At 42.6% G+C, this 16605-nt stretch overlaps 1 protein-coding gene across 1 annotated transcript; it reads right to left on the reverse strand.

The window, feature by feature from the left end:
* Positions 1–215: 215 nt before the first annotated feature.
* On the reverse strand, positions 216–14910 carry lmx1a (LIM homeobox transcription factor 1, alpha; the record flags this gene model as incomplete). Its single annotated transcript, XM_080431961.1, has 7 exons — positions 216–358; positions 1598–1801; positions 2250–2337; positions 4037–4114; positions 5935–6113; positions 6611–6831; positions 14732–14910. The coding sequence occupies 7 exons, from the start codon at positions 14908–14910 to the stop codon at positions 216–218; spliced, it is 1092 nt and encodes a 363-aa protein (XP_080288087.1).
* Positions 14911–16605: the final 1695 nt, after the last annotated feature.

Here is a 16605-nt window from a genome sequence, read left to right on the forward strand (position 1 = left end):
TATAAAGGATGGTCAGGTGACAATATATTATCCATCTCCCCTCAGCAGTACACTCACCTCCTTAACAATCAGTGCAGTATTCGCAGGTGGGGGTTGATACATGACAACGAGGAACAAAGATGCAGAGGAACAGGAAGGAGGCCCTGGCTGGGTAGAGTGAGGAAGACAAGGAGATGCTCCTTCCTTCTGTCTCTCTCAGAGCTGGGACTCCTCTCTCAGGAGGTGAAGTAGGAGTCCTGCATGGAGTAGAGGCGGTCGATGGGGGTGAGCAGAGAGGAGTCCCCCAGGGACAGACAGTCACTGTCAGCCAGGTGGCACAGAGGGTCTCCGTCTATTTCACCATATAGGCCCTTAAAACCTTCAGAAGTAGAAAGATGTACAATGTTCATATGTTTGTTTTAAACACATTAACCCTGGCGTCCCTATTTTGTGCAACAACAAAAAAATGATTTATTTAAAAATAATTCTTGTATCTTGGCTATTTGTCATATGACAACATAGTCTTAAGTGGTTAAGTTAGCATAATGCGCAGGCAATCCACAGTATGCACAGGAGAGAGACAGTCCTTGTGATAGAAGGGTTAAACAAATATAGTAGCCTATCTAGATTAATCAAAATGGATAAACAGATATGGGTACGTAGTCTTCCATGTTCACGTCAGTTGACTTGTACAGTATTTACTTTTGTTGACCTTGCTTACAAACATTCGGGGCCAATGTTCTATTCAAACGCGGTGTGCAAAACACAGCCGTGGTAGGGTTTTGAGATTGTGGTGATTGTGCAGTGATTCAGCCGAATTGTTGCAAAATGTCAGTCTTAGCCGTAAATCTCAAAGCGATTGTCAGAAACGAGGTACAGAAACTCAAGGAGCTTGAACACAGTGGAAATACTTCACTGAATGATAATCTAAAACCCTAGGTCAATTCTGTGAGTTTGCTGCCCTCTACAGGTTAAGAACTATTGAAGGATAAACATACCAGGCCGACCTTAAACTTGACAATACAATACCGTTGACTACTTGTCAATGCTGCCTTGGCCTTGCACACGTAAATCTAACCTAATCTGTATTGTTGACATCAGAGTGTACTAACAGAGGACCTTTTACCCTTCTGTCATTTTTCAGCCTTACAGAGCAGCAAACACACAAAGTAGGCCTAGGCACTCATTCCCCTTTAACCTGGAACGCATCTGTGTCATTTTTTGATTTGAGCTAAAAAGCATTATTTTACACTTTGGCTATTCAAAAATAGCAGATATACAAGCTCATAGCGCGGCACCGAGTGCCGTGCTGCAAGCTTGTATATCTGCTATTTTTGAGAAATCGTGAAAATGTGTGCAAATCTTTGAATATATATATCCTTTTAAAACGAACATTTGAACTCAAATCTTTGCTTCTGGGGGTCCCTGGAACAAAATATTTTTAGATGGGGGGTCGGCGGGCCAAATACATATAATTTTGGGGGTCCTTGACATGAAAAAGTTTGAGCACCACTGATTTAGAAACATACGTTTTTCAGAATACTGTGGGATTTAGAAGACATTTTGTAGAATCGGCTTCAGGTCTTAATGGGTTTAAAGACAATAATGAGGTCCGTACCGTAGGGGTGCATGTGGTCTCCAGGCATCTGAGGGGGGGTCAGCCCCTGCCTGAAGGGGTCCATATCATAATCCTGCTGTTCCAGGGTGGTGACCCCCAGTTGCTGATGCTGCTGCTGTTGTTGGTGGCGGTGGTGGTGTTGAAGACTGGGGTATGAGGTGCCCAGGGGGTCCAGGTCAGAGGTCAAACCGCCACAGGGGGGCGCTGTGGAGCACCAGAGTGTCAGCACTCATGTCACATAATGTCTGACAGCTACATGTAACATCTAATGTTTGAATGGTCTACAACCTGCAACTGGCAGTAGGCTATTCACAATACATTCTTTTGCATAGAAAACGTACAAAGGGATTCTGAGGCAACACCTTGTCTGAGCACAGTGACTTATCTACAAAATGCATGGAGCCAACATTTAACAACTTTCAACATGACACCCCTATTTTGGGCATGCCATTAGCTGAAAAAAAAAACAAACAAAAAAACAAGAAAAATAAAATAAAAGGGCATTTCCCCAAATGGCAGCTCTATAAGCACTGTTGTGAACTTGTAGACCACCTATTCTTACCGCATTACACCATTGCACGACAAAGTATAAAATAGGGGTTAAGTGTTTTTAATGGTGTTTTAGAAAAGGGTGTTTGGAAGGCCCCAGTACCTGTGTGATGTGATGGGTGATCATGCTGCTCATGTGGTTGTCTCTGCTCCTGCTGCTGTTGCTGCTGTCTCCTGGCAAGTTTCTTCATCTGGAAAGGTCATTTTGGTCAATCAGCACAGTGGTTCTGAAACGGTGTGCTGAGGCACACTGGCGTGCCGTGAGACATGTCCAGGTGTGCCCTGGGATTGTGTGACAACCACCCATTATTATTGCAATATATATAGAGAGAGAGTCTGTCTGTGATCCACTCATATAGCACTGAGGAAGGTTACTACTTTTTTGCACCCCTCACGTTGAGCACAGAGCACTTTATGAGCATGTTAAAATGAAATAAATACTTTCTAGTCTCCGTCTAAGGAGTCTTCCTTAAAAGTTTATGTAGAGAGCGAGTCTTTTTCTGCCAGTTTTCCTAAGTTATGTTTTTGAGACCACCGTCAACCCTGAACAAAGGACAAAGAAGGGCACAACAGTTTACCCTTTACTTTAATATATATAGAGAGGCAATGTCATTATAGGGGAAAATTTAAATTATTGATTTATCTATTTTGTATATTCTCTGAGAAGGAACACTCAGCAGTAAGGAGTAGGTCAGAACCAAAGTGACAAAAGAATGTTCCATAAGATCCTCTGGCATGACCTTTCTGCCTGTTATAAAGACAGCTGTGGACATTAGGCTACAGTAGCAAGCTCAGTGTTATTATTGTATTATTTTTAGATATTTTATGGAGGTGTTTGGCACAGTTGGTAATAATAATAAAAAGCATGACATATACTGTACATTACACCATCACTTTTGTAAGGTAGGCGAACAATAAAAATGAGAGAGAGAGAGAGAGAGAGAGAGAGAGAGAGAGAGAGAGAGAGAGAGAGAGAGAGAGCAGGATAAGAGCAAGCTCAATTTAATGTATTATTTATTTAATTAATTAATTTAATATTTACCTATAATTCTTAGTAATATTGAATTATTATTTATTTTTATTTCTACTAATTTACAGTATTTTGCATCTATTGTGTTCTTTATACATTTTTCTAATTTGAACAATGTTCACCCAATTCTATTTCTCAATCAATCAATCTTGTTTTATGTATTTTTTGTACAGTGCTTTGCAACTGTGTTAAAAATTTATAAATAAATATATTATTATTATTATATATAATATATTATATATATATATATATGCATACACTGTAACACTTTGACAAGACGTGGCTGTAGTGTGGTAGAGGGATGCATATTGGCTATTGAGGCAATCAAGCCTAATATTTACTGGATAGTCTATATAGTACTACAGTACAGTACAGGTCACCCTGTATGATACATTAAAGGTGAAATATAGGCCACTGAGTCCAACTAAAAATCCCCTCTCACTCGACAGCCCCTCTGCAACGCAGGCTCATGCAAGCCCTCCGTGTTCTTCATAAGACTGTGGCCACTCATTTGAAACGCATTAATAGCGAAGAAAAGGGCATATTTCATTGCAAAGGGGAAAGCCACACACGTGCCCACTTTGTAAGGAAATACAGGCCCTAATCTACAGCGATCTTGCAGTAAGATGTCATCAGTTTCCTGTATGAAGAGATAACCTGACTGATTTCCACTCTGGCAGCCGAGCACAGTGTCGAAAGAGTCCTTTAATTAGTGGTGCATATGACTTTGTGTGTGTGTGTGTGTGTGTGTGTGTGTGTGTGTGTGTGTGTGTGTGTGTGTGTGTGTGTGTGTGTGTGTGTGTGTGTGTGTGTGTGTGTGTGTGTGTGTGTGTGTGTGTGTGTGTGTGTGTGTGTGTTACCTTGGCTCTTTGGTTCTGGAACCAGACCTGGACAACGCGAACACTCAGACCAGTCTCTGCTGCCAAGGTCTCCCTTACCTTGGAAAAGGATTCAAAGGAGGAACAGGGAGAAAGAGAGGGGGCCAGCGAGGAAAAGAGGGAGAGGTTTAGGGAGGAAAAGAGGGAGAAACGGGCAGGGAGCAAAAGAGAGAAAGAGAGAGGGGAAGGGAGGGGAGGAAAAGAGAGAAAGAGAGGGGAGAAGGTAAGAAAAGAAAAGAGAGAGGGGAAGGGAGGGGTGGAAAAGAGAGTGTGTGAGGCAGGGTGAAAAACACAAGGGACAAGAGGTGAGGGGAAGGTGACCCTCTTGATGCAACCTCGGCAAAATGAAAGACAATTCAAATTAAAAGAAGATGTTTTTTTTTTAACTAAATGAGGAAAACAATCTATTCAGAATGTGTTTCTGAATTTGGACTAACTATTACATTTACATTTACAGTAGTGAAGACTTGGGTATAGTAAATAAGCTCTTTTAATGTCTTATAACGCAGTTCTACATATGCTATGAAAGCACTGTTATATTTCCTTTCTGTCTAGTGTTTTATTTTTTCCCCATTTTTGAAATCACCTGTATTTTATTAGGTTTTCATATCAATACAGAAAAAGGAGAAACAAACATAACATCCGTCATCTTGTGTAAAATAAATAAATGACAATTCCATCATTCAGAAAGGTACAATGATAATATCACTCATGTAAATGAGATGGAAATAAGTAATAAATAAAGAAATAAAGTAAAAAAGTAAAAGGTGAAGGAAGAATGTCTTTCTTTCTTGCTTTCCATTACCCGTCCCAGTGTTGTTTTCCTCTTCTTTCCCATGATCTTCCTTTCTCTTTCCTTCCATGTGTAATTTTAGAAGTCATGTATTGCACATGTACTCAGCATACATGACATGGGGCAAAGCAATGTGCTATAAATAGTAGCCAATAATTACCTGGAGAGTCATAACATCCCTAGCTTTTATATCACTCACATGGACAGTATAATCAATCAGTTTCCCCCATTTTTTTCCTCAAAGGCCGTTCCATCCAGCCACAGGCTAAAAGGAATATTTTTCATTTAAAAATCTCCAATTTTCTGCAGACAAGGGCTCCACATTTGTGTGTAATGGCCTTATTTAATGCTGCAATGAATGTTTTCAAAAGGTATCTTCCACTCCTTGTCACTTCATCTGAGATCCCCCAAATATGGAGCAAGGAAGGTCCTTGGTATTTGTAAGCTTCTGTAAGAATCTGCTGCATCTTCTCCTACACATCATTCCAGAAGGCTTGGGTTCTTGAACAACCCCCGAAGACATGGTAATGGTTTGCCTCTCTTTCATCACAATTCCTCTAGAATGTAGAGGTATTCCCAATTTTACCGATTTAAGCCTGGGAGTAATACAAAAACGAGTTATGTTTTTCCAGCAAAGTTCCTGCCAGGTAATGGAGCTTATTGTTGTGTACCGTGTTTTACAGATATTCGCCCATTGTTCAGCTGTAATCTCAGTATTCAGTTATTTTTCACATCTTTCCCTAATATAGTGTATAGTGCTTTCACAAGAACATAAAATACTCTGACAGAGTTTTGATACATTTCTCTTTTTCCCTAATACACTCACTTCATATGCTGGGAATAGTGCAGTAAGGCATACAGTACACAGATAGAAAAATAATAAAACCCTGTTATACTTTTTCTATATGAGCATTTCGAACCCAGCACCTCAAAGAAGAGATGTGCGTATTTCATTAGCTTTAGTAGACAGATAAAACCCCAGCCCAATAGCCAGCTTATTGCAGCCTATTTAATTAAAATGAAATATCTGAGACGAAGACAGTAGACAGTATTTGAGGATACATTTTAAATACAAAGCCTTCTGTACCTTTCGACAGGGCTTGGAAGAGACCTCGAAGGAGGCTTTGAAGGCTCGTCTCTGCTGTGTGGTCAGGATGGTGCGAGGCCTTTTGGGCCGTTTGCTGTCTGCGTCGTCAATGCTGCTACGTCTACCTGGAGCCTTCTCGCTGTCCTCTTCCTCTTCTTCCTCGTCGTCATCACTTTTACCTAGTGAAGGGAAAAGACAAAAAGGCCAGGTTGAAATGCAGCTTCTATTTTGTTCATCCATGACCATGGACAAAGGAACAAAGGAAGGGCACATGGTGGTGGATCGGATGCAGAAAGGTAGAAGAACATCATTTTTGGTCTTGTCCCAGACTGCAAACATTTTATACCTTTACTGTATACTGATCATTTTGATATTTTTTAATAGTTACTTTTTCTTTTTTCTTTCTTTCTTTCTTTTGTTGTTTGAGTTGTCACTTCTCATACACACTAAATGAAATAATTTGAAAAATAGAAGCCAAGGATTTGAAACTGAGAACCTCAAACACACACACACAAGCACGCACGCACGCACACACACACTCTCTCACACTCGCACGCACGCACTCTCTCTCTCACACTCACACACACACACACACACACACACACACACACACACACACACACACACACACACACACACACACACACACACACACACACACACAGCCAGTGTGTACCTGTGTCGGAGGAGGTGGGGCTGACCAGACACTGGTGATAGTCCTCTCTGGCACACAGGAGCCGTCCGTCCCTGAGGACACAGCGGTCGCCGGTCTGCAGGCGACAGGAACACACGCTGCAGGTGAAACAGCGCAGGTGGAACACAGCAGCCGCTGTGCGCATCACCAGCTCTGCTGGAGAGATGGCCTCCGCACAGCCCCCGCAACGCACCGCGAACAGACTGCACCAGAGAGACAGATGAGACAGACAGACAGACAGACAGACAGACAGACAGACAGACAGACAGAGAGACAGACAGACAGGAGACAGGAGACAGGAGACAGGAGACAGAAGCAAAGGAAGAAAGAGTGAGACAAAGACAGAATGGGAGGACTCTGAGAAATAAAGAATCCAGTGAACAATTGGGAGTAGGGCTGGGCATCACGATATACGTATTGTGATGATAATATCATTTTGATGTATTGTATATGTACGGTATATAATAGCAAAAATTTAATTTCAAAGCAATTTCACAACTTGTAGATCAGCTATTTTAGCAATTTTCAAAATATCCTTGAAATAATTAAATGGGGCTTAAGTGATTAAAACGACTTATGCCATCTCACGATATTATGGCATCCAAAATCCCAAACGATCAAGTCTCATATCACGATATTGAAATGATATCGATTTTTTTTTTTTTCCCCTGACTCCCCCTGCCCCCCAATCTTATTTTTTTTCCTTTCTCTTTCAGAAAACATAAAAAATGATAGAGCTTGCACAACAACGAACTTCACCCCTTTGCACCTGTAAACCTGTGATGTGACAATAAAGGTGATTCTGATTCTGAATCTGACATTACCCAGCCCTAACCCGATATCGATATAGCACAAGCCACGTCTTTGTTTAGCTGATTGCTGCTTTAGTAAAAGTTTGTCCTGATCATCCTAAGCACCTTGAGGTACAAGAGCCCAGTCCACCCCAATAGAAAAGAAAATGATGCTTATGGTCGAAGGCGATCATAAGCATTTTTCCAGTGACTAGAAAAATGCTTATGGTCGCCTTCGGGAATGTTGCAGAAGTAGAGCTGTCACTCAAAAGGAGCCGACCGGCCTCTTCCCCTCACCCCTGTCCTGTCCCCTCCCACTCCTCCTCCCAGCCACTCAGACACATACCCCCAGAGTGGCGGGTGTGCGTCTTAGCGCCTGGCAACCAGGAGCTGGTGAGCTAAGCCTCAGAGACTGTTGCCGGGGCTCCGGCTACCGTGTCCGAGGCCGTGCTCCCGGGGAGGCGGGAAGAAAAGGCTCTCGGCAGGCCATGGCTCCAGGCAGAGGGGGGGAATCAGGTCTCCCGGTGGGACAGGCTGGGGCCGCCGGTCCCGGGAATTATCCGCAGAATTATCTCTAAGTCTGCTTAACCAGAGCGGGACAAAGGCCAAGCCAGTCCTCAAGCAGCAGGACTATTGTCCGCTGGCTGGCACCTCGGCATTTGGGGTCTGTCACGCAGGATGATGCGTCATCATTCTGGAGCTGGTGTTTGTCTCTCAGGCGTGACTGACTGGGGTTAACTGGCCCCAGTCACCACGGAGGCATGAGAACATGACAGCACTCCTTTTTCTCCTTTTCTTGTTAACGTGTACATATACACCATGTAGCCAGTAAGGAGAGAGATTTTACATTTATATCAATGACCTACCCATGTATCCTACCAATATATCTGTATATACTGTATATAACCATCTGGATATCCTACCTATATATATCCATGTTTCCTACCTTGTATATGCTATGAATGTATCAATTTATTCTACCCATCTATCTTTATACCCATGTATCTGTATGCTACCTTATATCAGTATATCCCACACCTAATACCATACTGTATATCATTGACACACACCCATATTCCTAAACCTATATCACTACACTATCTTGCAGTAATTCATTTATAATGAAAATGTATGAGTTAATAATGTATGTTGAATTTATCCTGCCAGTGATGACAACAAAAGGACATATTATTTAAGTGCAGCACGGCACACTTATGACAACGAGGAAGAAAATATGCAAAACTTTGCAATGAATTATCTAACCATGAAGTACCATTGCAGGTAGGATAGTCAAAAGGTTATTTCACAGAATTTCCCGCCTATGTTTCCTCTCAACTATGAACTGGAACTCAGGAATCAGCTGAACAAATTGTAGGCTACTACTAAATCTGAAAAATAATGCATATAAACCAGATGAAACAAACACTTGTGTTGAAGCGACCATGTAGAGCCTGATTCATACGTCGTCGCACTTCGGGATGCGACACTTCGAAAGCATGTAGGTCTACTTTTGACGTGCGGCACCGTCGTGCGACGGAGCGTAAATTAGGCTTTAAAAGGTCTGGAACGGCAGCATCCTGACACCAAACATTGCTGGGCTCTATTACCGTTGCTGTGGGGTCGCTAGGGAAACGGTAAAGCCCTTTCCAGGAAGCTCAGAAGGGTCAGCCGGCCTGCTTGACCGATCCCAGCCTGTCTGCCCCACAGTCCCAGTGGTATGTGCTTTAATATGGCCAACATACCGTCTGTGGTATGCACATTCCTGTGGCAACGGTAGACGCATCAAAGAAGTATTTCAAAGGACGTACAGCCCGGGAAATACCTTGAATGTTTCTGGGTTCCTATGATAACGCAGAAGTGCTTGAATCAATGGCACAACATGATGCTAATGCATGAGATGTCAACGAGGAACAACCGTAGGCATTACCGCTTGGGAGATCACATACATTTAGCGGATTGCTTTTCCTGTGATACGCCCTGCCCAGTGCGTATCTAATTAGATTATGTACTAACGCAGTACTTTTAAGTACCATTAATGCAAAGGTAAAAGCACCTCTAGGGCTGCTCGAGGTGTTTAATATTTCAGAGTTTCCGTTGACATGGTCCAGAAGTCCTGCCAGGAGATCAGGCGCGGTCACGCTGGATTTAAACGTGGCAATTAGTGACAAGAACATTCCAGATAAATAAGTCAGCAAAAAAGATTGCCTTCCTCCATACTGACATCACTCAGTAGAGGACACACTGACTGTCTGATATGTCTCCTGGAAATGTATCCAATGATTTATACTTGGTTGTGTGTGCGATACCAGTACGCAATAAAGTATTATTTCTTAAAACTAGATGAGAGACACACTTGAACATACGTATGCAGACACATACCTGCCTGCACATACATGAAGACACACACACACACACACACACACGCACACGCACACGCACACGCACACACGCACACGCACACACACACACACACACACACACACACACACACACACACGCCAGCACAGCCTTTCTTTCCCATTGTTCTTGACCTGACTTGTAAAGCTGACCTTTAGCCGTCAGACAAACACACCACTGGTCTGGTGGACACGATGCAGACACACAGATCCTGTTTCTGGATCAGGTTAACCTGGAACCTCTAGTGAACACGCACACATACACACTCATACACACACTGATAGAAGCTAAGCTATGTATCGGATAAGGATCTCGGGGTCAAGTAGAACTCTGATCACAATGCTGACGTGATGACCAATCAGGTCACCAGTCTATACCCGCGCTCACTGAACCGCTCAACCAATCTGTATCCTCTGATCCATCTGACAATTGAAACATCAGTCTGTCAGTGTAGCTGGATCAGGAAGTAGCACTGGATCAGGCAGCAGGCTTATCATTTATACAATGTCGCACGGCTGTGTCACTCAACAAAAAACACCAGATTTTCAAACAGAAAGAATGTGTGCTAATGCGCTGTACTGGCCTCAGCTTAATAGAAGTCCACACTAGGTCGATGTTAGCTCCAATCAGAACCTCTCCCTCCGCTACAGAGCTCCGAGATGAGGTCCCACACAGCTCGGTGCCTGTGGGGCCCTTTTACCCTTTTCCGCACATCGTATCCAAAAAGTAAAGGTATTCTGCCCTGCTCTCAGATGTTTTAACTTTTAGCGGAAAATAAAATCTAACTGACGGGTTGAAAAAAAGCGTTTAAATCGCTTATTTAGTCAGCCTGTGGCATGTTTTCCCAATGCAATCTTACGGGAGCAGTACTGCGCCTGCGGACAGGGGTTGACTGGCCACAGGCTGACATTTTAAAGTGATTTAAACGCTTGTTTCAACCCGTCGCTTAGATTATCTTTTCTGCTAAAAGTTAAAACATCTGAGAGCAGGGCAGAATACCTTTGCTTTTTGGATACGATGTGCGGAAAAGGGTAAGAATCATGCATAGTGAAAGATATTCGCCGATGTCACCCCCCACAGGCACCGAGCTGTGTGGGACCTCATCTCGGAGCTATATAGCGGAGGGAGAGGTTCCAAATGAGGCTAGGTCGATCACGTCTGGCCAATGCTCCAAGCATCCTACTCTTCTCGATTCTGCCCCCCCCCACCACCACCTCAGTCACGATTGCAGACTCACTCCCCATTTTCCACTTCCGTCTGAAAACTCACCTCTTCGGAATCCACCTCACCCCTAGCACTCCTCTTTCCTTGTATCAGTTCTTGTCGCCTATTTTGATATACAGTATATTAGTTATACTGTATGTAGATTTACGTTCCTTACTTATTCACATGTTATGTTATTTAGATAGACATACTGTTTGCTTGACCACACATGTTTAAGCATGTTAGATTTAGACAAGTTTGATGTTTACCTGGTATTCTAGTTTCTTTGAAGCACTACATTTTCTTTTTGCACTCTACGTACAGTACAGTGCATTTACCCTGTCGTTTGGTGACTTGGGTTCATGCCATTTAATCTGATCTCACACTTTTAAGTCACTCGGGATCTGGAATAGGAGTATCTGTTAAATGCCTAATTTAATTTAAATGGGGAGTGAGCCTGCATTTAAGCAGATTTTGCTATAAAACAAGACATATTTTTTTAAAGGTAATACAATGTTTTAAGAGTGATGCTCTTACTGAATAGGGAACATATAACGACATCTCTGAAATTAATCTAAAATTTCTCTTCATATGTGAATATATGACTTGATTCGAGTGATTGCAGTTCTGGCAGTATTACATTACACTTTCCATGCATGCTGGCCAAGACCTCCGTCTGGCTAATTCTGACTAAGGTGAGCAATGAGGAAAAAATAGGTGAGATCCAAACACAAAGTAACAATATGTGGTAGGTGACAAATGCTGCCACAGTATGAAATAATCAACACCGGTAGCTGGCTTTGCAAAAGTGCCAGAAAGGACGTTATAGACAGAAGGAGAAGACATTTGGTCAGAGAGAGAGAGGGCGGGAGAGAGAGAGAGAGAGAGAGACACACAGACAGACAGTGAGAGAGAAAGAGAGAGAGAGAGAGAGAGAAACCCTGACCTCATTTGAAAACCCTGTCTGGAACAATAGCAGCGTATAGGTGTAAGGTGCCAGAACCCTGGCCAGGGCAGCAGGATGGGGTATGGTGGTGGTGGTGGTGGGGTTGAGACATGAGACCTTAGAGGTGGTGCATTGGCACCAGGCCTCCTGCTAATTGGTCAGGTCAGATATCTCACGGTCGGCTGGGTGTTGTCCCAGTGTTCGACGCGGGGGCTCCTACGAGCCCTTATATCCAGATGCCATGGCACAAAACGCCAGGATCATGGCGTGCACCGCCTCTCCCAAAAGTTCACACTCACCTCATCGTCTCTCCGGTAGGGATCCCCCTGACCCAATAACATATGGCTCACTCCCCCATATTCTTCTAATTACTGCACTGCTCTGAATTTCTGTCGGTGCGTGGGCCATCATGTTCAATGGCCACAAGAGTTATGCTTCATTTATGCTCCATCGTACAAGGGTGTTGCGTGCCATCGTAAGGAGGAGGATAAATTAGGCATTAATCAGGCTTTCCACTCTCTAGACTAGAGCCATGCTGATTATGTCAGATATCTCATTTTGCCATTTGCTCAGTGACTCATACGTGTAAGTGATAACCGATACGTTTATTAGACAGAATGTTCATCACAACAAGCTGGCTTTGTGGTTTTGTAATGACTTTTGCACCCGTAAAGGTGCCTGTGTCCTGCACTACACCACTTCCCGCCCGGAGGAGTGTCATGTTTCCCATCTCGCTGTCTGCTTGGCAGAATGACCATCACTAAATTGTTCAGAAATAATGTGAGCTGCCGCCTTTTAGGGTGTGCACATTTTTGCCTTGGCTCTTATTTAGGTGAGTGTGTCAGTGTGTGTGTGTGTGCGTGGGGGGGGGGGGGGCTTATGGGTGGGACTATGGGGTAGCACTGCCTCTTTGAAGAGACCATATGCTGTCCCCAGCTTGCAGTTGCCACACGAATGGGCCTCTAAATTTTAACACATTTTGACAATGTGTCAGTTGAACTCTACCCAAGATTGTGTATGTGGAGGTGTGACCATGTTTGTGTGTGTGTGCGCATGCACATGGCGTTCCTGCATTCCAGGGACCACAACACCACTTCCTCCTGCAGTCACCTTGTTCTCCCAGTGCCCTGTGCCAAGTTCCATGGAAGTCAACGCTCACACACACACACACACACACACACACACACACACACACACACACACAGTCACACACACACACACACACACACACACACACACACACACACACACACACACACACACACACACACACACACACACACACACACACAGTCACACACACACACACACACACACACACACACACACACACACACACACACACACACACACACACACATACGTGCAAACAATACACTGCTACAAATACACAAATAACCAAAGACCTTATCTTAAATCACAGGGTATTACACATTCAGAATACTAGATCCAATTACTGTTGAATAAAATGTATAAAGATTTCACTACCTTTTTGCTTGTCCCCCGTTGTCTGTCTGTCTGTCTGTCTGTCTGTCTGTCTGTCTGTCTGTCTGTCTGTCTGTCTGTCTGTCTGTCTGTCTGTCATCTACACTTTTATATTTTCAAGGACAAACATGGACATGATTTCCTTGGTGCAAATAGACTTAACATTAAACCAAAAACTACAATAGAGCCACACAGCCTGACCTTTGCAACATCTTATGAGAGGTTATGAGAGTTGGTGACTACCAGTATTTCTTATGTTCAGTCCTGTGAATCTAGAGTACAGCGGGTTTTTGATCTACCTGTCTAGTTATAGGAGAACAGTTCAGACCAGACATGGGAATGCACATTTTTGCTGGGTAGAATAAAAACTAGCAGTGAAAACTAAAATGACAATTAGGCTACAAGTCAACCCAATCGTAGGCAAACCAATGTTATTAACTAAGCTCTAAGGAGGCGTTAGTGGTCTATCTTTAATTTGTGAAGATTGTCTCTACAATATGTTCACTATCCCTACATCTCACATTGTAATACTATCAAATTGCATACTGTATCATATAGTACATGCAACTGCCTGTAATATATCTGATTAATTTGAATTGAATTGCAAACCAATGTACAAACTGGATACAGCACATTTTAAGCAAAATGTGTTAAATTATCATCACCATCGTCATCATCCTATTTTAGATCATTACAGTATTGGCTAGCAGGATAAATAACTTAACCGTAAAATAATAAGGTTTAAGGAATTTTAAAATTTCACTGAAATACATTTGGCAATGACTTAATCTTGAATCAAAATGATTCAGGAGAGCAAAAATAATGTTGTCATTGCTAATAAAATCTCCCTCTTCACTTTCATGCTACATTCCGTTATGTGGCAAATCGCAAATGGATGATCATAATCACAAAAAAAATCTAAATTGGAAATACTGATATGACCATTGAATTGCAAAATGTAAGGCGAGCTACAATTTCCACTATGATGTTTTTTTTTTAATCCAGCATGCACTGGAATGTATACATGGAACTGGAATGTATACATGGAACTGGAACATCTATAGTAGGCTATGCAAACCCAATAATTAACCACTTACAACCCGGCGTTCCTATTTTGGGCATGTCATTAAAGCAAGAATAAATAAAGTAAAAATTCCCTTTTTTCATATTTCAAACAATTTAAGAAAACACATGAGCCTGAGCTTGCAGATCGGCTATGATGTCGGGCCTAATAGTGGTTAAATCATTCAGCAGCAATCAACGACGTCAATTAGCACTTACTGTGAGTAGTGGTGTTTGCAGTAGAGTTTGCGGTCCCTCATAAAGCAGCTGTCTCTGAGCGGCTCTCCGCACACCGCACATCTCACGCACGCCTCGTGCCACAGGCCGCCGTTCAGTCTGAGCAGGAACTTATCCCGTATGAGACGATGGCAGCCGGCGCACACCGCCCTGTGGTCCATGTCTGTTATAGAGGGGTTTATAGGAGGAAAACGTTGAACAATTCATTTTTTTCACCTGTTTTTCAGATCAAGGACCCCTTCAAGGTCAAGGACCCCTTAGCTGAACCAGAGATGAAGCAGGGACCCCCACTACATATTGTATAAAATTGTGTTGCAGATTAAACTTTTGAATACATTTCAAAGATAGCTTCATAGACTAGTTTGACAGCACTGTCATTGTGTATAAGTTAGTTAGGCTACTTAGAAAACATGTAGGCCTAATGTGTGTGGCGGACCCTAACTCTGAGGATCCCCTAGGGTCCCGGAGTCGGACCCCCTGTTGAAGACCCCTCGTTATAAAAACATGTGAATCCCTACTCCCCTTCAAAACCGCTCTAAAAGAGCACTTACAGCTGGCTGCAATTCGGAACCGGCCCCTGTACAAAGTCAAAGCCTACACCCCGAACTGTTTACTGTAGGCTACATATTTTTATTTTCGTTTGTCATTAAATGTTTCGATGAATTGAGTAGGCCTACAAAGGACCCCAATGGAAACAAGCCATAGGCTTTCTTGGCTTTAAAATCCTCTTAACAGACCTCGTATTGAACTGTACTTCTCTGTGCTTGTCTTGGCCAGACACAGAAGTATTCAATCAATCAATCAATAAATGCTTGTAGATTATTGGACACTTCCCAAACTTGAAATGATGAATTGAATACAGGAGCACAATGGAAACAAGACTTTTTTTGTTATCCTTTTAGCATCATTGTATAATTGTAACACAGTACTATTTTGCAAACTGTTAATACAGTATTCAATCAATCAATCAATCAATCAACCAATCAAAAAAAATGAAAATGTTTGTTTATAATTCAATGCACCTAATATTAAATTAACATATAAATCAAATTAAAAAATAAAAATAACTAAATAGCCTAGATAGCGTAGGGAAAAACATTTAAGAAAATGTAGCCTACATACTGATACATCAATGCAGTAATTAAGCTATATGATTATCAGAGGCATCCAATCTTACCAAAATGTGAGGATGCTTGTCCTTCCACCATGGCAAACCACTGGCAAAGAAAGGAATTATTATAGGAAGACACAGTAAAAAAAAATATGTACTGAAAAGTGCACAGCATATGCAAGGCTGCACATATACTTCTGTCATGTTGTTTCTAAATTGTCATGCAACGAAAAGTATGTGTAAATCGGTTAACATGCCTGTAACTTACCTTAAAATTAAAAACAACAATAAAAAAAAACCCCGTCCTAATCGTGGTAATGCGTTTCTTAATGAACTCTTATCTCCTCAGACATGACCGTTGTGGACAGAAGCACATCGCTGTGGAAGTTAGTTCAGTCTCACTGATCAGCCTGACTGACTGACTGACTGCATGAAGTTGGTGCTCCGCTCCTTCCTAGCAGAGCATTTCCTCTCATCCACTCCCCGGATCCAATATTTATCCATCAATTATCTCATTAGAATAAGTAAAGTGTGCGTGCGTGCGTGCGTGCGTGCGTGCGTGTGTGTGTGTGTGTGTGTGTGTGTGTGTGTGTGTGTGTGTGTGTGTCTCAGAAGGAGAGAGAGCCTGCACCTTGCACGTGCATGAGCGCTCCCTGTCATCGTCTCCTCCAGTCCCCCCGCCCCGCCCTCCACCGAATGAAACAGCCATGTGAATGTCACCAAAAGAAACACACGACAAGAATGA

This window comes from Gymnoscopelus braueri (genome assembly GCF_963280865.1).
Source record: "Gymnoscopelus braueri genome assembly, chromosome: 6".
Classification (NCBI taxonomy): Eukaryota; Metazoa; Chordata; class Actinopteri; order Myctophiformes; family Myctophidae; genus Gymnoscopelus; species Gymnoscopelus braueri.